Source organism: Solea senegalensis, linkage group LG13 (genome assembly GCF_019176455.1).
Source record: "Solea senegalensis isolate Sse05_10M linkage group LG13, IFAPA_SoseM_1, whole genome shotgun sequence".
Classification (NCBI taxonomy): domain Eukaryota; kingdom Metazoa; phylum Chordata; class Actinopteri; order Pleuronectiformes; family Soleidae; genus Solea; species Solea senegalensis.
Window position 1 is genome coordinate 17832812 of NC_058033.1, and position 24873 is coordinate 17857684.

Consider the following 24873-nt stretch of genomic DNA (forward strand, 5'->3'; position numbering starts at 1 on the left):
AACACTTTGTAAATCACAACTTTAAGGCAAGTAGTTCAGTCTCACGTAAAAAACAAACAAACAACCAGACAAATAAACAACCTACTGCAAAAGTCCAAACCTCAAGTTAGACTGACATTCACACATTATCGACATCCAACGAATCGATAAATTTCTCCACTGCAGTTGTGTCCTGAAATGTCTTGGTGGTGCCGTGGTAGGTGACTCTGAGTAGAGCAAATCGTTTGTGCCTGCAAAGAACAGCCGCTGAGAAATCCCGGAAAATCATCACCATGGACTCAATATCAGATCTCTTTTCCCCATCTCATTCGATGCGTCACAAGCTGTTTATCCAGAAAGTTATGGAATCTCACCAGCATGGGTTTACGGTCTTGTGGTGGAGTAGCAACTCAGTAGGAGGTGTGGCAGCACCCCATTACCCGTGCCCCTTATTCACATCACCATCTTTATCATCTGCATGTGACCATTACATGGTCTCTGCTCTTCAAAAGGAAGCCCGGTCTTGTTGGATCTCATTAGTCCAACTCCTCCTCCATAAACACCCAGTGAGTGAAGGCCTGCAGCATTTTGTCCTCTAATGACACCCGTCCAGATGCTCCCACCTCATTGGGTCAAACAGATCAAACGCACAACCATGGCTTTTTACGAGTACCCCCTGATCAGACCATCCACTCGTTAGGATGTTTTGACATTCTTTTTGCACGTGCATGTGTACATTTGAACTTGGCACACAACTGTGACCCACAGTCAACTCCCACCCTCATGCAGAATAAACTGATAAGATATATTGGTCACTGAGATGTGTTTATTTTTGCAGGACCTGTTAAAGAAAATGCTATTTTGGTTGTTTTCCATCAAAATCACCTGGAAGACTCCCACTTCTCTGTTGTCAGTTAGACAGTGCAGCTCTCTTGTCACAGATTAGACCTGTCTCAGCTAATAATTTTGTTGTTCTTAGTATTTCTTTACAGAAACAGAGCAGAGTGGGAAATATTGTTTAAGTAATGAATAAAAGCAGCAGGTGAAGGCTGCAATGCATCTCTCTCTCACTGTTTCCTATGGAAGCAAATCTGCTGTGGAATCTTTTGAAAATTAAATCTTAAACGTCCTTTTCTTTTTTTATTTTAATTAAGTTACAAAATGAACAGTCTTGAAGACGAAAATGATTTATTATTCATTTTATTTATGAGTCAACAAATGCAGTTATATTCTGAAAATGAAAAAGCATTTCTGTTATTCCATTTTAGTTTGAATTATGGTACAGATTTGCTTCCAGAGTTTCTGTTTTACCCAATCTTTCTCTATCTGCTCAGCAGGACAACATGGGTCTAAAGTCACATGTATCTCATGCAATAATAGTTTGCAATACTTTTCTATGAATACATAAAGTGTAATTAGTAAAATAAACACAATTTATGATGGAGACATGTGCAAACCATGAGGCAGGAAAGAGCTTTTGGCTTTGTTGTTGCTCTTGCAACAACTTCCTTCCTGTCTTTAACACCCTGTGAAGGCAGGGCCTCTTACCAGAAGATAGGAGATCAAGTGTTTTCTTAGAGAGTGATAAAATAATAAATGAACTGCAGCAAGACAGGATAGGGCCTCACATTCTGACTGGGGACTTCTGATGTACCTTTTTGGCAAGCCACACCCCCACTGCTCACTGGAATTAGGGTGGGGTTACATAATCTGCCCGAAGCTACACTGAGCAAAGAACTCTAATGGTTTATTCCACCTCTACTCCTCCTCCCTCCCCTCATCCTTCCACCATGTTCTTTCTTTGTGCTCCTCCCTCAAACACACCTTATGCAAATGACACATTTTCACAGCAGGCTTTGTTTACACAGCTACTCCAAATGCAGCCAGTTAGCTTGCTGTGCGCTGCTCCAGCCTGTGTGAGTTTGGAGTTTGTAGGGAAGGGATTTCCACTCTTCTTTTTACTTGAACCACGAGGGAGTGTAACCAAAATATTTTTTTACTTTGCTCGGCAGCCACAAGTGTGGTGAAACTAGAGAACGTTTTGTTCTTCAGTTTTGGTTGAAAAGCTTCTTTGAAAAAAAAAAAAACAACTCTCCACCCCTGCACCCATTGCTGTTTTTTCATTGGATAAGGTGGGACACACAGTAGATGAAGAGAAGTACGGGCCGTGATATTTTCAAGTTGTGTTGTGCCTTACTGAGGCACAGCACTGAGTGAATCTGGCATTTTGGATATACAGAAATCTTACCTGTGAAGCAACCCTCTAAAAGATTTGATCCATTCGAGTCGGAACATTAGGGTCCATTTTGCTATGTGCAAAGACTGTCATTCATTCAGTATCTGAGAGGAATATTTTGAGGAAGATTCTGAAAAAAAGGACATGGAGTGGGATCAGAAGGATAGAGAGCCTTGCTTGTCTCCAGCAGCATTTGTTAATCAGGTGCAATACTCTAATATCTTGGAGGGACGGTTTAAACAACTACAAGGTAAGAGTCATGTTAACTGGGTTTTATTTCATTGGCTTTGTTTTATATTATATACAATGTACAGTTGGTTTTAGTGTTGAAAGTTATTGTTAAGGTGAGAATTGTTACCGTTAAACACATCCTGTTGTGCTTTGAAACAGGAAATATGGTTTGTGCTCTCATTGTAGACCTCTAGCACTGGCAAGTACCCTGCTTTCTGAATGAGCATGGCTCCTTATGGGGTTATGAGGTTAAAATGATTTCTGTGTATTTGTTAATGAGTTACTATTTCCGGGAGAATGTGAAGATAATAGAGAAGAATAGAGAGTTGTAGTAGACATGCGACAGGCTTCAGCTCAGCTCTAAGAGGCAGGCAGCCTGGCACCTGATCACCAAGCCACCTGTCCTTTCTTATCTTATTACAATATACAGCTCTGTGTCTGACCAAAGCCTCTGAGCTCTGTGAGGTCCTGCACACGACAATCACACAAGCCCTTATTTGTGACTTTGGACTTTGGAAATAATGTGTTAAATAAATGTCTGTTTTTTTTAAGTATTCTATTATCATGTGCCTTCTTTTGCTTGAGGTTAAAAACCCATAGTCACAGGCTATATGTATGCAGAAGGAGAGTGTGTACATGCGTTTGTGTGGTACTGTATGAAACCGGTATGTCAGTCAGTGCTGTGTGTGAAGATCACAGTGGTATGTTGGCTTCCGGTCCCTCCCTGGTTGCTTAAACCCATATGTCGGTGCAGTGAAGAATGTCTACACATCCACCCTGACAGCTCAGGCACTCATGACTGTAGATAAGATTCAGAGAGGGAGATTTGATCTTTTAACTCAAAGAAAGTACACAATTCACAACACTGTTCCATCCATAAAAACATCATGTACAAAGAGTCAAAGGGTAGATACCAAACCCACACACCCAGAAAACCTTTGGGGGTCAGTGGTCAGTCACCAGGTTTATACTGAGAGGATATATTCACACTTCCCTTAAATAAGTGTAATAGTGTAAAATGATGTAAGTGTGTGACCTTAGTTTATGAACAGAGGCATTTAGACATACACTTGTTGTTCTTCACTGGTCTTTTCTGTGAATGGATATGCTCTGGATGGAGTTTGCTGTAAATACACTCACACACTTACGTACTCTGACACACAAACACATCTTGGCAACACCCACTTGTATTTCCAGTTTGACTGTCCTTGTGGTTTATGTCGCTCCCTCCCTCCCTCTCTCCCACTCTGTGTTAGATCATGATGGCTGTTGGAATTATGAATAGGACAATGTGACATATTTGTGTCATTAAACCACCGTTAAACACAACTGGAAGACAATCACATCACATAGTGGAGAGTAGACTCTAATTAACTCTGACTTAACCTGGGTTCAGTCTGGTTTCTGGTACACGGAAACTTGCTCCCAGAACACGTTCTCCATACATTATATGTTCAATACACATAATTCTGATTGGATTCTAGTATACCCACAAAAAATAGTGTAGAAATTTGAAAAGTGATTTGTGCAAGGACAGTGGTTTCAATTATGTCTTTGCAACAACAATACCTCAGCTGTATGATACATGAATTATGATGTGAAATTACATATTTTGACAAAAAGACAGATTTAATATAACAAAATATATTATATGCAACCAGTAAAGATTATTAGCCTCCATGCAGGTCTAATACTGTAGCACTGAAACCTGTATCATTATGTGACTTGCTGGTAAATGATATCTAACAGTAAAGAATGAACTGAGTAACTTAATAACTTTGGCTAAGGGAGACAGGATTAATGAAACACTGGGCCTGTTTAAGTTAGGGGGGAAACAATTCTGCCATGTTTTTGAGTTGCTGTTTTTCACCATGTCAGTACGACAGACAGTACTTCAATTTCATACTGCGTTTTATGCCCTGTGAACATTTATAACACTTTGTACTTTCTGCTGTTGATCTCTGTGCTTAGATAAATCGTTGATAACCCAGTTGAAAGATAAATACAGTGTGAGTTTGGAAATCGGGTTCAGGGTCCTTGTTTATAGGGTCACTGCACAAGCTACCTGGGCCCTCTGAGTCAGCTCCTGTGGTCTTTCACTCACCACTCTTTATCCGTATGGCTTTATTCACATACACAGTAGTAGTGTGATGTTTTACAAACAGGATGTGACTAATGCTTTATAGCACTGTTTAAACTAATCTCAACTCAAATTCTATTCATAGAACATGTTTAAAACAACTGAGATTGACCAAAGGGCTGTACAGAACCCCATCAATAAAATAGCAAAAAAAAAATAAAAAATAGCAGCAAACAATTGGAATATTATAAACTTAAGAAAAGTTGTGTTTGGTCGATTATTTCTTAGTTGTAACTGCTTCTTGGTAATAAATCTTAAGCCATTGGAAAGCTTTTTTATTTAGCCTTTTAAATGGTGCCACATTTGTAAGAAAAGTTGTAAGAAAAACATTTGAGCAGAGGAAGTTGGGTTTCATGGGTTGTGCCCATGAAAAACTTGCCAAAGAGCATATTCTGCTATTAACTCTTGTTTGGTGTTTATTGGATTGGATGATGGAAGTCAGAAGAAAGAAGACATATTGGCAATTTATTAATTTAACAAAAAGGGGCCTCAGTAGCATGTGGAAGAACCATACACTGCAAACACAGCCTGGCACTTCTTCATGCTGGTCACCAAGATGACAACTCTCACCCCCACAGAGCGGGGTTTATCAGAAACTACCTCCAGAATTTGGGAGTGGAGAGGATGGAATGGCCTGCCTGCAGTCCTGACTTCAACCCCATTAAACACTTGGGATCATCTTGGGCGTGCTGTTCATGCCATGAGTGACCAACACAACCACACTGGCTGTGCTACAAATGCTGGTTGAAGAAGGGGATGTGACCACTGCTGGTGGCCAGCATAAGGAGGATGTGCCAGTCTGGTGTGGCTGTGTATGGTTAAAACAAATAAATACTCAACCAAACTCAAATTTCCTTATTTTTTGTTCTTATTTCGCCACTTATGTACGACACAAGAAAAACACAGAAAAAGGAGAAACATAGTATGTTTGTAATTGATCAGTCCATTACTTTTTTTTATTCACAACAAATAATAATCAATTAATTGATTATGAAAATAGATGGAAATTCATTTAGGAATCGATTAATTATTAATTTATTGTTTCAGTCATAGTGTATTATCACCATTTTAAAAATATATCCCTTATATTATATATTTTCCTTTTCCCACCCAGTGAAAGGTTGGACTTTAGTGGCCTCCAGCTGTAACTCGGAGTCACATTACCATGGCCAGGTTTCATCACATACACAGCGAAGACATACAGACAGAGTTTGTTTGTTTTGTTTTACGAATGTTGACCATTGACAAATTGGAAGGGCAACAAGAAAGCTTTTGCAGGCTTGAGGACTATTATTGTCTTGTTGACATTTCACACCCTTCCTGTGTCCAGATGTTGTGACTGAAAGCTGCTTGTGTCTGTCTTCTTTCTCATGGGATTGGCCTTGGACCGTCTTCTACTTCCTCGGTCTTCCCTATTATCAGTTCCAGCTGCAGATGCACAGGCAGGCATGGCCTCTCAGTAATAACCAACCTGTGAGATTTGGGCAGAGCACATTGTGTTTCTACATGAGGGTTAAACAGTTAAAAGTGTAACAATATCATTGACCACATGTCATGGGTGGTGGTTTTCACAATCTTCCTTGCAAAATAATAAGAAAAGGAAGTGCAGTTCTGCTTTTATAGAGAGTAGAATGGCAAAGCATGAAGTTGGTTGTATGAGACACTAATATTATTTGCTCGTAAGCACGTTTCACTGCTCTCATGACTTTTGACATACACATACATTGCTTGCTTTATGATAACTTTTATTTTCTTTGCTTTGTCGCTTTCTTCATTCTGGCTCCATTTCTGTGATTATATACTTTATACTATTATATTATTATACATTGTAGGGGTGTCACTATCTCCATTATAAATCGAATATTGATAGAAACAATGTCACTTCAAAAGCAAAGGTGGAATCAAGGATTTAACCACGGCCCTAGTGTGATGTCCTGTTGTTTGCGCATGCGCCAGGCAGAGAGAAAAGAGAAAACCGGAGCAGATCAAAACGAGGCATTGTATGAAACATGACCACTTATTTCTATATTATATCTACATGAAAGACCTGTTCACTAATAATAAAACGGCTGACACACAGCTCTTGTGGAATGCCCTTCAGTTTGAGTAAATACTCATGAAGTCATTTAGGAGTTTGTCGATCCACAGTCACTTCAAATATGCCCATATCAGCGGCTATCTGATGCTTGAGATCGAGATCACAACATCCATACTAACTAGTAACAGCAGCAAAAGGGTCATAGGTAGACAAGCAACAAATACAAAAAAGGAAGAATAAGTTATAAAATAAATAAGATTATTAAGAAACTTATGTGTGTGCAATATGTGTCGCATGTACAGAAACAAGTTAAACAGATTACAAAAACATCACTTTTACAGTGGATGTAGACAGAATCACAGAAATGTAAAATGTAGAAGATTGGAATTTTAACAGAAACATCCTAAGGAAAGATGGGAACGACTAAAACTGCATGGCCTCCTTTCAGCCTGATGACCAGCGAGAGAGAGAGAGAGACCTAGTATTCAGAAGTAAGATTATGAAAAATGTGAATACAAAATAGAACAGTACAGTATAGTACAATTGGCAATAAATAAGATACAATTAGGAATATAAAAACACAAACATGGGGACAGAATTAGTATATTTTTCTTCTATGGATGGGTATAAAGTGCAATGTCATGTACCATAACTGGCCTTCAGTAATGTTAGCAAGGAGAAAAAGCCAGCCTGTCCATTTGAGGGCTTCAAGTGTACTGTACAGTCCACTGAAGCTATGTGAATGGTCCTATAGCATGTATCCAGCTTCTAGTATTATCTGGTGATTTGAACATTTTACATGAGGTTACATGGTCACATGGCAAGCCGCTATAAAAAAGTTATCATAATAGATGAAAAACAGCTTCTGTCATCACTCGGTACTCTCAGGACTATTCCAGGTCACGTAACTCTCACATTAATAGCATACTGTCTGACATGGAATGGAAAAAGTCTGCATTTTGCTTCTCCTTAAAAAAAACAAAACAAAAAAAAGAAAACGGTTTCACGTTATACATTGTGCATACATATTTTACAAGCACAATTTAATTATGGTCACTATTAAATTTGTACCTTAAATGTTTTTATTTACTAATATTTATTGTTTTTACATTTTTTTAATGGGGTGTCATAAAAGCTGCAAGCTCCATTTTATTAAACCTCACACTGTGTATGTCATATTGTCCTCAGTCATAAATATCTACGTGTTCATGTATCCTTTCTCGTGTTATCTAATTTCATCCTAGCCCCTATTCGCCACATGCACAGGGTTAAGTCCGGCTGCATATTTGCTCACATAACATACAGATAATCATTGTTCTCAGCAGTACTCAACTATGTTTGGTGTTAAATACAGAAATCAGCAGCGAGCTAAACCTCAGGACTTTGACATTGTAGAGGTCTCTCTCTGCTCTGCATCCTGACATATACTTAAATCTTACTACCAAAGACAAACATGTTCAAAGTGAGTGGACATGCCCAAATATGCTTTTGAAATCTGTAGTGCTGCCCCTAACTACTAGTTCTGATCTACCATTATCACTGGTCTACAAAACAAAAAAAATAGCACAGAAAATCAACTTGTTTTTTGAGCTTGCAAAGAAAATGCTAGGCTATATCTTCCCCTTCATATTTTTGTTTAAAGCTGAATAAATTCTCTACTACCCCAGGGATTTAGTGCCCCAGAAACAGTAAAGTTTAAAACCACCGCCGCCTGTAGACCCGATAACAATCCATGGAGAGCCCGGTGGTCTCACTATGTTGTCTGGGATATTATGCATGTCGTGAAAGTAGCTCAAAACAGATATCTGGTGTTGGTCCCCGATGTCCAAACGTGTCGGTGGTGTACTGGATTTTCGTAGAACCGATGTGCACAAACAAGCAAGAAAGAAGTACAAAAATGACAAGAAAGAGCACTGAAAAGGAGAGCCGTAAGCCGCTGCGACCATGCGTGCCACCATCTTGCCTTCTCTTATGTAGCAACCATTTCAGCGTGAATGTCCTTGGGGGCTAACCCCTTTTTCTGCAGATGTGCCAAACACCATGTGCCAAATTTTGCGATTGTTAACAAAATGTCCAAGTACCAAGTCCTCAATTACCCATCAAATGTAGATTTGAAAGAAAACAATGCAGTCAGTATCAAGAAAGGCAGAATTTAATGCAGGTTAATCCAAGTTTCATCGCAATGGCATTACTCGTTGTTAGTCAGTCTATAAACTGGTCAGCCCACATTCATATTGTGTATGCAGCACTTTTTCTTTCACACATCTGTCACACACATTATCATCTTTTGTCACTTTAATAGCCTTCACCACACTCTGCACTTTGTATATTTTAAGTAGATTTTACTGCTGTGTGTCATGACCAGGACCAGGACCAGGAGGTTATAGGTTAGTATGGAACAAAGAATTAATTTAGAAGTGTATGTGCAAACATTGCAGAAGACATCCTCCCATGCACTAAAACAACACAACCTACAAAAGTCACACTGTTCGAGGATACAGCTTGGATAGATTTGACCTTATCTAACACCTCTAACTGGTGACAAGTCTGTGTTTGCTTTATGTAATGAGTAAACATACCTAAGACTCATATCTGTGTTTGTTTGGCATTCTTGTTCAGTCGCTTTGGTATTAGAAGTTGCATCACTCGTCTGGTAACGACACTTGTCAGGATCCCAGCCCACTGTCCTACAATGTGCTCAGTGCTAGTTGTTGTCACAACATGACCAAGCTTCTGAAGGAATGTAGACCTCTCTGCTGTGCTCCACCTGCCATGGTAATCCACCTCTCCTAGCTCCTTGAACGGACTGAGATAGCTTTGTTGACCTTCAACTGAATAATATGATAGCAAAGGTGAGCGATAGAAGGAGAAACAAAGCAGGGTTAAGTCTGTCAGTTCTTAAAAGCTGGAACAGAAAAACCCCAAAGAAAACTTAACCAGCACACCGTATTGCATCATACATTTAAAGTGTGATTGTTGAACTAGCAGAGAAATATCCTCCTCTGCCTCAGCTGCAGACATTTAAATTTTCCAGTCAGGGCTGTAGTCAGTCCTGCTACCTGCTTTGAATGAACATACTGACTTTGTACAGTTAGATAATGTATTTGCCTCTATGTCTTAAATGAACTGTTCATTATGGAAATTTCAATTTTATATAGTACTGTGCTGATTCTGAAGATTTGAATGAATAAGAAAAAACATTTTTCTTTAATGATGTTGATTAATTTTTATGTGAACTTGCATCCACTCCTCAGGTAGGAGTACTCCGACAATATTGACAACAGGGGTTGGCACCCCTTGATGTTTCCCAGAATTTGAACCAGTGATCCTCCGGTTACAAGCCCACTTCCCTTCCTCTTGGCCATGTGCATACTTTATTCAAACTTGAGTTTACGACAAACACTTCATACATGTCACACTGGCTTACCTGTGTGTTCTTGTTAGCATGTTGGTGATGTACTATATACATTGAATAAAATAAACAATATGGAACCTTACTCATTCAAATATCATTCTATCATTCCAAAACAGGTCAAATAAATACACAAATAAAACCTCCATTATTTCTATTACCTAAATTACTGCAGAGGTGTAAGGTATTGCGTCTTATATTTAATAATCATAAAATAACAGTGTATTTAGTTTAATCACATTAAAAACAATAGCTGTGGGAGTCTCTCTTTTGGTGTTCTTTACTCACTGTATCATTTCAAAAGAAGACCTCTACAGGTGAGTTTAGATACAGAGGTGAGCCGGCAGTTGGTCGAGTGGTTAGTTAATCCTCGATCACCTCAGCCTTCAGAAGTGGCCCCATTACCTCTGTGTTTGTGTATCTCCAATTGTGAGCAGCAAATCATAAAAAGTAAAGGATACATTGCGATGACATTTTTGGGGGGTGTAGATTGTGAAAATACTAATTCAAAACAGAAACAAACTTAATCCAAACAACCAGTAAAAAATATAAAGAATCTTATTTATATTTAAATCCAACAAAAACCTTGCTCACCTTTAAACCCCCACCCCCCCCTTCAGACAAACTACAGAGGTATGTGGTAGGCTGGACCTTGGATTTGAACTATTTGGAAGTTATTTCATTGGGTCAAACAAACACAGGCCACTTTTGGCAGTAGAAACAAAAGCTTTGGGAATTAAAAAACATGTCGGTAGGATGATGTTGACAGTAAAAACATAGTAAATCAGTTTTTATGCAATGTTACATAATATCAGAATATTTACACACAATTTCAAGTCATAAATTGAAATGTTTTAAACATTAAATTGAACATTAAATGAATATGACAAGTGACTTTCTGCTACATTAATTGCATTTTTACCATTATTTTAGGTTTTCATTGCAATGAAGAAAATAGAGAGAGAGAATATTTTAGTTTTTTTGAAGTGTATTGAGGTACTGAAGGCTGCGTAGTTGCTAGCACTGTTGCCTTGCAGCAAAATGACCCGGGTTCATGACTGGCAACCTGTCCAGGGTGTACCCCACCTTTCGCCCTATGTCACGTCTGTGGAGATTAAAGCAGTAGGCAATGAGTGAATAAATGCATGAGGTACTGACACAATGTCAGCATTGACTGACTCTGCTCATGGAGACACAATGAAAAACCATTTCCCGTAAGGCATATAATCGTGTCAGTGATGTCAAATGTGTTTTTTTTGTGATTTCACTGTCCATATCCCAAGCTAGTTCTCGGTGCAGGGGGTGCACACAGTACAGTTCGTGCTGACTTAGGCCCTGTTCGCTTGGAAATGGAGCGAAACCTAAATGACCTTTTCCTTTGGGCTTTGAAAATGTTTTCCGTAAACACACCTCATTTCATCGCTTCATCCAACCCCCCAGAACGACTCTAAATGCTGTAGTACATATGCCAGGCCTGAGAAAAAGAAGTTGAGCATGTGCATTGTGTACAAACTTTTTTTTAAATAAAGCTTTATTTGAATTAGTATACTTTACAATATATACAATCACAGGAACAAAAACAGCATAAAGCCAGGGTGACTAAGGAAAGAAAAAGAAAGTTATCATGAAGCAAACAGACAAAACAATCCGAAAACACAAGATGAGGTTAGAATATGACAAAGTATTGGTTGTCTACATAATCACAAGGGTGTTGAGATTTTCCCTCTACTGGAATCATTTTCACTTGGAATCAAATATACAGTTTCAGTGCCTCCAAAACACAACAATTGACCACAGATTTAAATTAGCTATTTAGCTAACTCTGGTACAGACCTGGTTCTGTACATGGTCCCTGTCAACTAAAACAATACAAAAACAAAACAGCTGATCTGTCACTTTCATGTTGGTACACCAATCTGTTTGAAGTTTACTCTATGAATCCTCATGTTGCTAATTGTAGTTGTTTTTTTTAAATCACATATCCCATTATAATGTGTTATTTTAGGGTATTTTTTTAAATATCTATTCATCCTCATCACTATTGCTTTCAATTACATGCTGTTATAAGTGGGTTTCTTTTCTTTGACTCATTTGCACGTCTGTGACGTCTGTCTGCTTCTGGTTTGTTCTGTTCAGGCTTCTGTTAGGTGCTGTTAAGTGCAATGCTAGGGAAGTCTTTTTTAAGAGGCAGGGAGACCTTGTGTCCTAGAAATGAGGTCACCTTGTTAGGTAGTGGATCAGGATTAGCTTCTTACTCCCCTGCTCCATATGTCTGAGCTGCTGTTACAGCTTAATTTATTGTCATTCTTTTTTAGTCCTGTTCTAAGAAAGCATCTACATAAACACTTCATGTCATTGCCTTCATACTCAGTCTTGCATAGTCATGTTTCTCTTTTAAACTCCCATAATTGGAGTAATCTCACAGCAATGTAAACATGAGTACAATCGTCGGTAAATATCGGTGTGAAGAGTGAAAACCTCTTGCTAAGCTGCTGATTTAATGGTGCAGCTTATGAACTGCTCAAGAGCTCAAGTCTTTATGATTTACTGTGTTAACTGTCTGTTCTCAAATCAAATCAAAGCTATGAGACTGGTGCAAAATTAATTCCTTGTAAATGAAGCCTGAGCAACTTATTGATATATCTATACAGTGACAAGAGAAGAAGATATGGTCTCGTGATAAGGTGTCTGTGATGACTTGTCCTGGTTTTAAAGGCTGTTGCATTGATTACCACCATATTTATTAGATTGAATAAATTAGTGAAATACAATAAATATTATGAAATAACTAGTATTTATATTGATAAAAAAAACATGGAATTGACAAAATTATATATAAAAAAAAGTCACTTGGTAAGCCTAATTATTTGTGTTATAGCTGAATATATAGTAAATTTCTTTGTTTTGAACACATGTAAATATCATTCTTAACATTAAAAAGCCATCGAAATAATCCACGTATTATTATAATAACTGTATTTTAAGATCATGTAATACAGATCATAAATGGTAGATATTTTACAAACCTCTTTGAGATACACAAACATGTCAAAAGAAAACCTTTCATAAGCCCACAGAAACAACCTGTTTGCACCTTTAGGATCAGGATATAATCTGATATAATTTATAAGCCATATAACCCAGCCTTACAGAAATATTGATTTGATTTACACCATGGTATATATCTATATTGGTTTTTTTCCCATATCACCCAGGCCTATTTTATATACATGGATTTTTTTTCTTTGACTGGAATGACATTAAGACCAGTGGTATCTCAGTCGTTAGAGATTACTACACACTGTCACTAACCACTTCTCTTTTTTTGCCCTTTGCAGATGAGCGTGAAGCAGTACAGAAGAAGACCTTTACCAAATGGGTGAACTCTCATTTAGGCCGTGTGACCTGTCGCATTGGGGACCTGTACACGGACCTTCGTGATGGCCGCATGCTAATCCGCCTCCTGGAAGTGCTTTCCGGAGAGCAGCTGGTCAGAATCACACAGAAGTCACATTTTGCTGTCCCAGACCCTAACGTGGCCTCCATGTGGCCTTTATACTTGTTTTCCCCTTTTTAAATTCCTGCTACATTTCCTCTTTGTGCATGTTGAAACCAATTTCTGACTGACTTTCTCTTCTTTCTGCTCCTTACAGCCAAAGCCCACAAAGGGACGCATGCGTATCCACTGCCTGGAGAATGTTGATAAAGCCCTGCAATTTCTCAAAGAGCAAAAAGTCCATCTAGAAAACATGGGCTCACATGACATCGTGGATGGTAATCACCGTCTCACCCTGGGTCTCATCTGGACCATCATCCTTCGCTTTCAGGTAACATGAAGAACCCTCTCCTCACTCCACTCCCAGACCAGCTTAGCTCTGCATGGTCACAGCAAGAAGGTGCTGAGTTCAATTCCTGGTCTGGGCCCTTTCTGTGTGGGCTTTGCATGTTCTCCCCATGTCTGCGCGGGTTTCCCCCGGGCTCTCCGGTTTCCTCCCACAATCAAAACATGTAAGAATGTTAGACACAATCGGTCAGGTTGGACCCTTGTGGCTGCGCACTCAGTCGCAGCGGCTCTGATCCCTCCATCTGACTTCGCAATTTCGTTGTGCAATCAGTTGTATAATGACAATAAAGATCCTTTCCTTTCCTCTGGGACATCTGGCTTCTGCATGAAGTCTGGTCCATCCTCAGGCAAAATCACTACAGTAGTAAAGAGGTTACACTGGGGTGTGATTAACAAAGCAGTTCTTCATGTTGTTTTAGTCATGGACTAAAACCTTTTTTCCCGCAAATGATTTGGAAAAGTTGTTAATTAGGAATGGCACAGTCCCATATCAGATATATGGGATACAAGCTTCAAGCTGCATGGATGTCTCACTTGTGTCACATGATACACGTGTCATGTGATACATGTAGTCTGTATTATGTGTGTGGCTTTCAAAAGACAAATATAAGATGTGGCTCAAAAGAGAGACAGAGTCCACTGTGGATGTCATTAGAAATTCCATGTGATATATTTGCAACAAACCCTGTGATAAGGCTAACTCATCAAAGTAAGAGCCTTTGTTTAAATACTTAAATTGAGTCATGGAAGTTGGGTAAAATATTGTGGGAAATGCATGGGAAACCTGACTACCGTAATACACATGACATGCACAAATGAGAATACACTACTGAATGTTCTAGGACTTTTTAATGGTTTTTACTGCATTATTTGTCTGCTTACAGATCCAGGACATCAGTGTGGAGACAGAGGATAATAAAGAGAAAAAATCAGCTAAAGATGCCCTGCTGCTTTGGTGCCAAATGAAAACAGCAGGGTAAGAAAGTATCAGGATTTGATAAAATAACATGAATAAAAGTAAAATGAATGTTACTAATTAGGGCTGCAAATATTAATTAATTATGAATCGATTACTAAATTAATCAAATATAATTTGATAATTAATTAATCCGTTTGAATGCTTTTAATAATTAAAAGAAATTTTAAGATTATTTTTCAGCGTCTTTAAAGTGAATATGTGAATGTTCTGGTTTCTTTGCTTCATATGACGAATCATTAAAACTGAATAATTTTGCTTTTGGAAGCATCATCATTTTCAGGTTTAGAAAACAATGGTCAACATTTCTTGACATTTTCTGACATTTCATGGACCAAACAACTTGACCTGCAATGATGAGTCATCACTAGTAAACAATGAGAATGATGATGCTTGGCTGTTAAAGCTGATTTGTCTGTAAATAAATGAAAATGAACAACTAATTGATTTATGCAGTAAAGAATTGACTGTGCTGTGTTGGTTTAACAATTAATCATTTCTGATCTTGTGCAGATACCCCAATGTCAACATCCACAACTTCACTACCAGTTGGCGAGATGGCCTGGCGTTCAATGCCATTGTGCACAAACACAGGTCATTGACTTCATCTTTCACTTGATATCACATGCTACATTGTTATGTGGCATGAAACCAGCCCCTTTAGACGTAGTTTTAAGAGAGCTCCCTTTTCAAAAGTAGACTTTTACCATGCAAAACAGAACATTGTCTTCTATCCGTCCCCTCTTTTATTAGTTTTTATCTAATGAGGAGCTTATGTTGTTCTCACAGCACAGCTATGCTTGTGGGTGTTTCTTTTTTGTTTTTTTTTTAAATCTCCTTTTCTATGTAGGTCTCATTCTATCATTCAGTCTTTAGTGTGACCCAAATGATGAAAGTAAAATAGGGAGTAAGATGACCTAGATCATCGAAATACAGCAATAACCCCTTTTTCTTTTTTTTCAATGAAGACCTATGTGTGTGCACTCACTTGCACACCCTGCTGGAAAGAATGTGTTAATAGAGAAACTGTGCCATAAAATCTCATATCATTTAGAACAAACTGCAATGTTGATACCGAATACATCATACATACATCTTTATCTCCCTGTAGAGCACAGTGTTCAATACTACGTACATAAAATCACTGCACTAGTCAACTTTTGCCCTTTTATGTCTTCTACAGAAGTTATGTACTATGTAATCTATATGATTAAGATCATACCATGGAAGAGACACCACAGCTCCACTAGTATTCTTCCCCTAACTTTAGTTTAATTTCTCAGGTTTCATAAATTAATAATATACTGTGATATACATGTTTCCATGTTTATATTTAGGATTTGCCAAATCATGCTATTTGGTTTTCTTTTTTTTCTATTTGGTAGGCCCAATTTTATACACCTGTTATATCCAAGGAAGCATGGTTTAGAGACCACTGAAAAAAAATGCCTGTTAGCATGTACACGTCACCTGAATTGACTCAAATACTTTATGCAACCTTGTTTAAAAACTGTCATGAGTCATCATATTACCATTCATTGTCACCTTCACTGTTGACCTCCACAGACCAGACCTGATTGAGTTTGATAACCTGAAGAGGTCCAATGCTCACTATAATCTCCAGAATGCTTTCAATGTGGCTGAGAAGGAAATGGGGCTTACCAAGTTGCTGGACCCAGAAGGTGAGTGCCTGAAAGCTCCAAAAAAAACAAAAAACATGAAACCTGATGAGCTGATCCCTCTTTCCCTGCCGAACATGTGTGTTCTCCATGGAGGATTACTGGAATTTTTTATTGCACTTCTTATTAGGGGTGGGAATCTTTAGGTACATCGTGTATTGATTTGATTACCAATCAATTATGATTACTATGATTGCATACACTGACATTTATTAATACAAGTTGGAACAACATATTTTACTGGAAACCACGCAAAGGAACAAATATCTAAATATAATGAAAATAGTAACAGTTAATCATGCTCTCTTTTTTTCAGATGTCAATGTTGATCAGCCTGATGAAAAGTCCATCATCACATATGTGGCAACCTACTATCATTACTTCTCCAAGATGAAAGCCCTGGCAGTGGAGGGCAAAAGAATTGGAAAGGTTATCTCTCCCTCCCTCTCTCTCTCTCTCTCTCTCTCTCTCTCTCCCTCTCTCTCCCTCCCTCTCTCTCCCTCCCTCTCCATACAGTATGTTTGATTCCAAACATATCTTTCTCCATTGCAGGTGCTGGACTATGCCATTGAGGCTGACCAGCTGATTGAAAAGTATGAAACGTTGGCCTCAGAGCTGCTGCAGTGGATTGAGCAGACCATAGTGACACTCAATGATAGGCAGCTTGCAAACTCACTGAGTGCTGTGCAGAACCAGCTCCAGGCTTTCAACTCCTACCGCACTGTGGAGAAACCACCCAAGTGAGTAACAGCTCTGACTATCTCTGTGTCTACATCCACACTACTCCTATTACTACTACTGCACTACTACTTTTCATGTGAAAAAAGTGCTGCTGTCAGATAAAAAAATGCATGTTTTAGCGACTTATCAAAAGTGATCTTCATCCATACTAAGTGGCAGCAGGGCGTGACATCACCCATAAAAATCCTTACTCCCTCCCTATCCAATACTCAGTTTTAATTGCACCTAAGATTCAGATGTATCTCATACTGACCTCAGTCCAAATGAGTACTTTATTGACCCCAAAACTGGGAAATGATTGTGTTACAGCAACTTAACAGACACTTAACAACTTTCAATATTTCATTTTACATTTTACAATTTAAGCATTTAGCAGACACTTTTATCCAAAGCGAAGAAAATAGATTAAAAAATAAAATGTTAAAATATAAAAATACAGATTTAACATCAAGAGGAGGATCTGAGAACAACCCTGTCCAACATACAGTGAACCAAACTGTGTGCCTCATTTCTGGACAGGTCAATTAAATATAACCTGACATACTGAATACGTATATCATTCATTACGAACGGAAAATGGAAAAACAGATAACAAACTACTAATTTGATTTTCAAAATAAAATGAATAAACAGATAATTCAGCTGGGTAACCCGAAGAACAAAAATCAAATATGCAAGGAAACAAAAACAAAATAAGGAGTTAATAAGGAGAACATACGTTGTTCTTTATCGGTTGAAAAAGTTAGTGCGAGGACACTACAGTGTGGACCAACTTCCGGTTTTCAAAATAAAACGGGGGTAATTGAAAGGCAATAAAAAGAGTCAAAATGTGTCAATATGATCCAATATGAGATAAATGCAATTTTTGAGAGAAGTATTAAAATGGAATATAATGTGTCTTCACCAGCCACTGTAGTAATATTATCCTGCCCTGATTTTGAGTCATGAGGTCACATGACCTGGAAGCTATTGAGCTAAAATGCTAACATTTACTTCTTCTATAACATCTGTTATCTGTTTTTTCATTTTTCGTTTCAGTTTGAAAAATGACTGAACAAATGATACACTGATTCTACTGATTTTGAATTTTTGGGTATTTGCAACCGTTATATCACATATATCACCAATCAATTATTCTGTTGTCCTCGCAAATGTGCCGTGCTTTACTGTCTATTTTCTACTCAATGAGAACATTATGTACAAAACTGACAACATCTGTCTACAAAATCAAGCTCCAAAGTTTTCGATTGAAAACAGAGACAGTAGTGTTTTCAAACATTTCTGTTTTCAGGCCTTGAAATCGAATGATAGTGTGGATGTATACAGAGCAGAATGTATGTAGTTTTAAAATGGAGATGTGTGGGAGTAGTTTAGGTAAATATAACCCAGTGATTTATTCAATACATATTATTAAGTGTGAAAATACACAGTATCTGAAACCGAGGTTGTGTCTGTCTCTGCAGATTTACAGAGAAAGGAAATTTGGAGGTACTCCTCTTTACCATCCAGAGCAAAATGCGAGCAAACAACCAGAAAGTCTACATGCCACGAGAAGGCAAACTCATCTCTGACATCAATAAGGTTTGGCCTGTTCTACTTGTAAATAAATCTTTCCAGAGATTCTATTTTCATATGTGATGGTGTCAGTCAACATGATAATATGTTAAAATGAAATTGAATGAAATTGGTCAGTGGGCCATAGCCACCATCGCCTCCGTGAGCCTAAACCTCAGTTTGTGTTGACATTGGTGTGACAGGCGTGGGAGCGACTGGAGAAGGCAGAGCACGAACGTGAGCTGGCTCTGAGAAATGAGTTGATTCGACAGGAGAAGCTTGAGATGCTCGCTGCCCGTTTTGACCGCAAAGCTGCAATGAGGGAGACATGGCTGAGTGAGAACCAGAGGCTGGTGTCTCAGGTAGACAGATGTAAAATCCTATTCTGACATACAGTTCATTACATTTCATAGTTTCACTGTAACATGCTGAATTCACTCTGTTATTAGGACAACTTTGGAACTGACCTTGGAGCAGTGGAAGCTGCCACTCGTAAACATGAGGCAATCGAGACAGATATTGGGGCATACTTGGAGCGTGTGGCTGCTGTGGAGGCTGTTGCCAAAGAGCTGGAAGCGGAACGGTACCATGATGTACGGCGTATACTTGCACGGAGGGATAATGTCCTTCGACTCTGGGAATACCTGAAAGAGCTTCTGGTTGCACGCAGGGAGCGGCTAAATGCCCATCGTGACCTGCAGAGATTGTTTCAGGAGATGCGCTACATCATGGACTGGATGGCAGACATGAAGGTAAAGACACTTAACAAAAGAAAGAGGATTAGGACCACATGTGAATATTTTTTCAGAATTCTGACTGTTCTCAGTGTCCTGTAGGGGTGGAGCAGTTCACAAAATCCACAGTTCGGTTCATATCACAGTTTTGAGGTCACTGTGTTTGGTGCAGTGTTTTATTTGTACTATTTTTTACCATACATCAGCATCAGCTCTATAATTTAATAATCCACCATGTACAGATTTTTTTTACTCCGATATTCTTAAGGACATGTTGTGCAATCATGCACCAACTGAAAGAATGGACATACAGTTATTGTTACAATGTGAGATGACAGCAAGAGGGGAGACGTTGCTGCATTTAATTTATCCGTTTGCCTTTTAGGTAAGAATATAAACAATCTGTTCTGTCAAATCTTAAAATAAGTTTTCAGACCAACAGCAAACACTGAATGGACTGAAAGATAAACACCCCCCACACCCCGTCTGACTTCACACCAAGTGGCTGTTTAAATGCTGCGGTGTGTAGAAGTTGCCCTTTCTTACCCAATTCTCGCTACCCAGTGCCGCCACCTGTCACACTGGGGTGATGTCTCCGTATATCCCCCACAGTCATCGTAGGTAACATGAAATCTGAAGTATCTGGAGAATCTGGAGAATGAAACGATGTTGCGCATCCATTAACTCTTACTCCGGCCCTCCTTTGTCTTCTCTTGTGATTTCTCCAACTGGCTCGCAGCACTCACGTTCCCCGAACCGAGACATTACCGAACGGGGCGGATTTTTTTAAGTGAACCGTTCCACCCATCGTATTCTTTTTCTCAGAATTCTGACTCAGATCTTAGAATGTAAACACTTGCAAACATATACATTCTGACAACTATGTGAAAAAAATCGAATTACAACTTTCATCTCAGAATTTCGACTTTTTTCCTCTGTATTCTGTTTTCTCAGAATTGAGATTAAAGTCAGACTTAAATCTCAGAAAACTGGCTTTAATCTCTGAATATCTTTTATTTTTTTAAATTTTTTATGTGTAATTCTCTTCTGTACCCCCACTATTTTAGCAGTCCTCACATTGTCTTAACTTGTGGTGAACCACTGTCAAGTTCTATAATTTGTTGGCTTTTTTCATTAACACATAGTGATTCCCTAATACATTTAATGAAGGTAGTTGTTGTTCACATACTTTGTTAAGAGCTTTTATAGGTCTTGCCTGTACTGTGTTGCTTGACATGGGGGAAACATGAAAAAAGCAGATATTAACCACTAATCAAAAGGCTCACCTAATAAAATCTACAAAATGTTTGCCACTTCATCTAGTATTAGCCAGCCTTACTTAATGTAAACTAAAGTGTGAAAACCACTCACTCACCTGCACCATAGTCAGTTGTAACACTAAATGTCTTTCTGTCTTAGTTGCTTTAAACTTAATTATCAGTCGTGTAACTGTTAAAACAGTAAAACATAGATTCCTGTTTCCTCTGATCTAATGTCATAACTGCACTGCATCATGTCGTCAGCCTTTCTCTGCTTTTAAACAAACATTGCTTTATTTACTCCTTTTGAGCTTTTACCTGATTAAAGGTGGTAGGTGTTAAGTTTAGCTGTGTAGAGCTGGGGCGGAGTCTGTACTTGTTTGTCTGGGGTGGAGTCGATTGGGAAAGAATCAGTTTCAACTGTAATTTTCAGTGGAAACTGAAAATGTCTTGGTGTTCAATCACCTATTACCACAACATTGTTTAACAGTATTATCTGTTTATGTCATTGTCATGTTGTCAATTAATGGCTCAGATTATTGTTATTCTTATTTGAGTCCTAGCTGCTTGGTCATTCACTTTATTGCTTTAAGCTATTTCATTGATCATATACTGCTTTTTTTGGATATTTGAAATGTCACTGCTTATATTGCTTAATCTTTGTAATTACACTATCTGTTCTGTTCACTGGATTTTCCTGGGAAATGTACCTACTGTATTTGCTGCTGAAACCAAGGATTATGTTTTAAAATGAAATAATCCAACATTATCCTGGACTTGTTCTGTCTGTTACAGGGTCGTCTGCAGTCTCAGGATAGTGGCAAACATTTACATGATGTGTTAGACCTACTTCAGAAGCACACACTGGTAGAGGCTGACATTTCCGCTCAGGCAGAACGGATCAAAGCAGTGCAGGGAGCTGCACAACGCTTCACTTCCTACGACCAGGGTGAGTCCCCAAACATGCCTTTACTCCTCTGTCCAAACCATGAAGCTTTAGTCTGACTTATTTGTGCCTATATCTAAGCACTGTGTATTTCTGCCTTATTTAACTTTGGTACTTTGACAGTCTACAAACCATGTGAGCCAGGACTAGTAAGTGAAAAGGTTGACCTGCTGGGTCAAGCCTATGAGGAGCTTGGTCAGCTTGCTGGTAAACGCAAGGAGCAACTAGAGGACTCACGTCGTTTGTGGCAGTTCCTGTGGGATCTTGGAGAGGAGGCAGCCTGGATCAGAGAGCAGGAGCAGATCCTGGCAAGCGGAGACTGTGGACGTGACCTCACGTCTGCTCTTCATCTGCTCAGTAAACATGAAGCTTTCAGTGATGAGATGGCAGCCCGCTATGGCCCCCTGAGTAACAGCATTGCTGCTGGGGAGGCTTTAATTCAGGAGGGACACTTCGGAGCCCCAGAGGTCACAGAGAGGATTCAAGACATCCGCTCACAGTGGGCTCACCTTGAGGAGGTAGTTAATGATCACTACTGTATTTTTTCCCATCAAATTTCTTCTTATATATGTTTCTGTTTTTTGTAATCTACCTGCTTTTAATACTTCCCAGACAACCAGACTGAGAGAGCAGAGTCTTAAGGAAGCTGTGGCCCTGCATCAGTTCCAAACAGATGCCAATGACATGGAGGCCTGGATCATGGAGACTCTTAGACAAGTGTCGAGTCAGGAAGTGGGCCACGATGAGTTCTCTACCCAAACCCTAGCTCGCAAACAGAGGGAGATAGAGGAGGAGATCCAAAGCCATCGCCCCCTCATTGACTCCTTGCATGAGCAGGTCCAAGCACTGCCACAGGCCTATGCACACAATTCTCAGGTATGTGTGCTTTGTTTTCATATTTCTTCAACAATGACATGTCATTAAGTGTACTAAATGGTGGTTTACTGCTTGACTGTAGGTGGATGGCCGCTTACCTGCTATTGAGCAGAGCTATGAAGAACTGGAGACTCTGTCAGCAGCTAGGAGACAGGCCCTGGAAGGTGCGCTGGCCCTCTACCGCATGTTCAGTGAAGCCGGTGCCTGCCAGCTCTGGGTTGAAGAGAAGGAGCAGTGGTTGCACAACATGGAGATCCCAACCAAATTGGAGGACTTAGAGGTGGTGCAGCAGAGGTCAGTCTGTAAGAACGACAAGAGAAAAGTATTAACACTAACTTAACTGCACAGTAACTCAATATTTGTGGACACTGACACTGGGTTTTACAGCCATATAGTCAACAACCATCTGCATCACTTAATTACCATATCCTTTTCCAAGTTAATTCACTGGTGCTGTTTTACTTTCTAACTACAGATTTGAGACTCTAGAACCTGAAATGAACAACCTAGGTACTCGAGTCACTGATGTGAACCATGTGGCAGAGCAGCTGCTGGGCTCGGACAACTGTAGCAAAGACCAAATCCACCAGACACGACACCAACTGAACAACAGGTCGGAGCAAACAAAGGCAGATTTTGCAAGAAAATATATTTTTACTCAGTGAGCACTGTGGTTAAATTGCTTTCACTCAAGCTTTGCATTTGTGTTGTCCGTAGATGGTCAGAGTTTGAACAACTGGCTGGTCAAAAGAAGCAAGCCCTAGAGTCTGCCCTAAACATCCAAAACTACCACTTGGAGTGTAATGAGATTCAAACTTGGATGAGAGAGAAGACCAAGGTGATTGAATCTACTCAGAGCCTGGGTAATGACCTGGCTGGAGTGATGGCACTGCAGCGCAAACTCACTGGCATGGAGAGGGACCTGGAGGCCATTCAGGTATGTATGGTTACATGCAAGAAGCAGTTGGTGAGGGATGGAAACATAAATACACAATACAGTTAATAATCTAAAGATAAGGCAATTCATTTTGATTATTCTGTGTGTTGTGTGAAGAAATAATATTCATTTCTACATTATACCATTTTCCCTATATTTTTAGGGCAAATTGGATGACCTGAGAAATGAGGCAGAAAAGCTAGCCAAGGAACATCCAGATCAGGCAGGAGAGATTCAAGGGCGCCTGGCGGAGATTCAGGAAGTTTGGGAGGAGTTGAATGCCACCATGAAGCGACGTGAGGAGTCATTGGGTGAAGCCAGCAAGCTGCAGGGCTTTCTCAGAGACCTAGATGACTTCCAGTCCTGGTTGTCTCGCACCCAGACAGCTGTGGCCTCAGAGGACATTCCCACTTCTCTGCCTGAGGCTGAGAGCTTGCTCACCCAGCATGAAAACATCAAGAATGAAGTGGATAACTATAAGGAGGACTATGAGAAGATGCGGGCAGTTGGTGAGGAGGTGACCCAGGGTCAGACAGATGCCCAGCACATGTTCTTGGCTCAGAGGCTCCAGGCACTGGATACTGGCTGGCATGAGTTGCGTCGCATGTGGGAGAACCGCCACAGTCTTTTGGCCCAAGCCTTTGACTTCCAGACTTTCTTAAGAGATGCTAAGCAGGCAGAAGCCTTCCTGAACAGCCAGGTTAGAACAACAAAACTAACTACTGTTTACTTAGATTGTTGTTTTTTGCAGTGTATGTGGGTTTTGTGGTTTGTTTATCTGTATTCACACAGATTGGGACAATAATTGGGACAAGACACTGTAAGTAGTCCGAAAGGTGTACACCACAATACAAGGTTTATTTATAGTTCTTGAAAACATTTGGATTTCATGAAAACCAGATAAATAAAAGGTCTGTGTAGCCCCAAAATCAAATGAAGAGAAAAACAAAGTTCATATTACATCAAACAAGACTGGAAGAACCCAGGTGTCAGCAGCAGGCCTGTGTCACCAAACATCTTCCATTTCTTCTTTAAGGAACCCACATAATCAAATTAGAGTGGTCACACTGCCCATGTCAAATTTGCATTTCACACTTCTTGAAATAAGAGCTCTTGAAAATCTGTTTTAACACCGTGGAAGACTGAGTGGCCCTTGTGGAGGTTTGTGTTCTCTGACAGCTTTCACTAGAAATATTTGCATGGTGCCACATGTTTGCACAGCTTCATACTGGAGAGTACCGAGTCATGAGCACAGAGGCATATCAATAACCATATTTATTGCCCTTTGTAT

At 39.4% G+C, this 24873-nt stretch overlaps 1 protein-coding gene across 4 annotated transcripts in view; it reads left to right on the forward strand.

The window, feature by feature from the left end:
- LOC122779892 (spectrin beta chain, non-erythrocytic 1) overlaps nucleotides 1-24873 on the forward strand; it is a 57831-nt gene that overhangs the window by 19777 nt on the left and 13181 nt on the right. For 2 of the 4 annotated variants that reach the window (XM_044042556.1, XM_044042558.1), the window contains exons 1-18: nucleotides 1848-2465; nucleotides 13375-13526; nucleotides 13690-13863; nucleotides 14765-14856; nucleotides 15370-15450; nucleotides 16423-16538; nucleotides 16852-16964; nucleotides 17088-17275; nucleotides 18740-18857; nucleotides 19034-19192; nucleotides 19280-19582; nucleotides 21619-21772; nucleotides 21893-22287; nucleotides 22382-22645; nucleotides 22728-22939; nucleotides 23121-23258; nucleotides 23363-23582; nucleotides 23746-24282. In XM_044042556.1, the coding sequence (XP_043898491.1) occupies nucleotides 2360-2465; nucleotides 13375-13526; nucleotides 13690-13863; nucleotides 14765-14856; nucleotides 15370-15450; nucleotides 16423-16538; nucleotides 16852-16964; nucleotides 17088-17275; nucleotides 18740-18857; nucleotides 19034-19192; nucleotides 19280-19582; nucleotides 21619-21772; nucleotides 21893-22287; nucleotides 22382-22645; nucleotides 22728-22939; nucleotides 23121-23258; nucleotides 23363-23582; nucleotides 23746-24282 (3522 nt within the window). In that variant the 5' untranslated portion in view covers nucleotides 1848-2359. Of the gene's footprint in view, nucleotides 1-1847; nucleotides 2466-13374; nucleotides 13527-13689; nucleotides 13864-14764; nucleotides 14857-15369; nucleotides 15451-16422; nucleotides 16539-16851; nucleotides 16965-17087; nucleotides 17276-18739; nucleotides 18858-19033; nucleotides 19193-19279; nucleotides 19583-21618; nucleotides 21773-21892; nucleotides 22288-22381; nucleotides 22646-22727; nucleotides 22940-23120; nucleotides 23259-23362; nucleotides 23583-23745; nucleotides 24283-24873 lie in introns of those variants that run through there. The other 2 variants (XM_044042555.1, XM_044042557.1) reach the window with 1 other exon arrangement.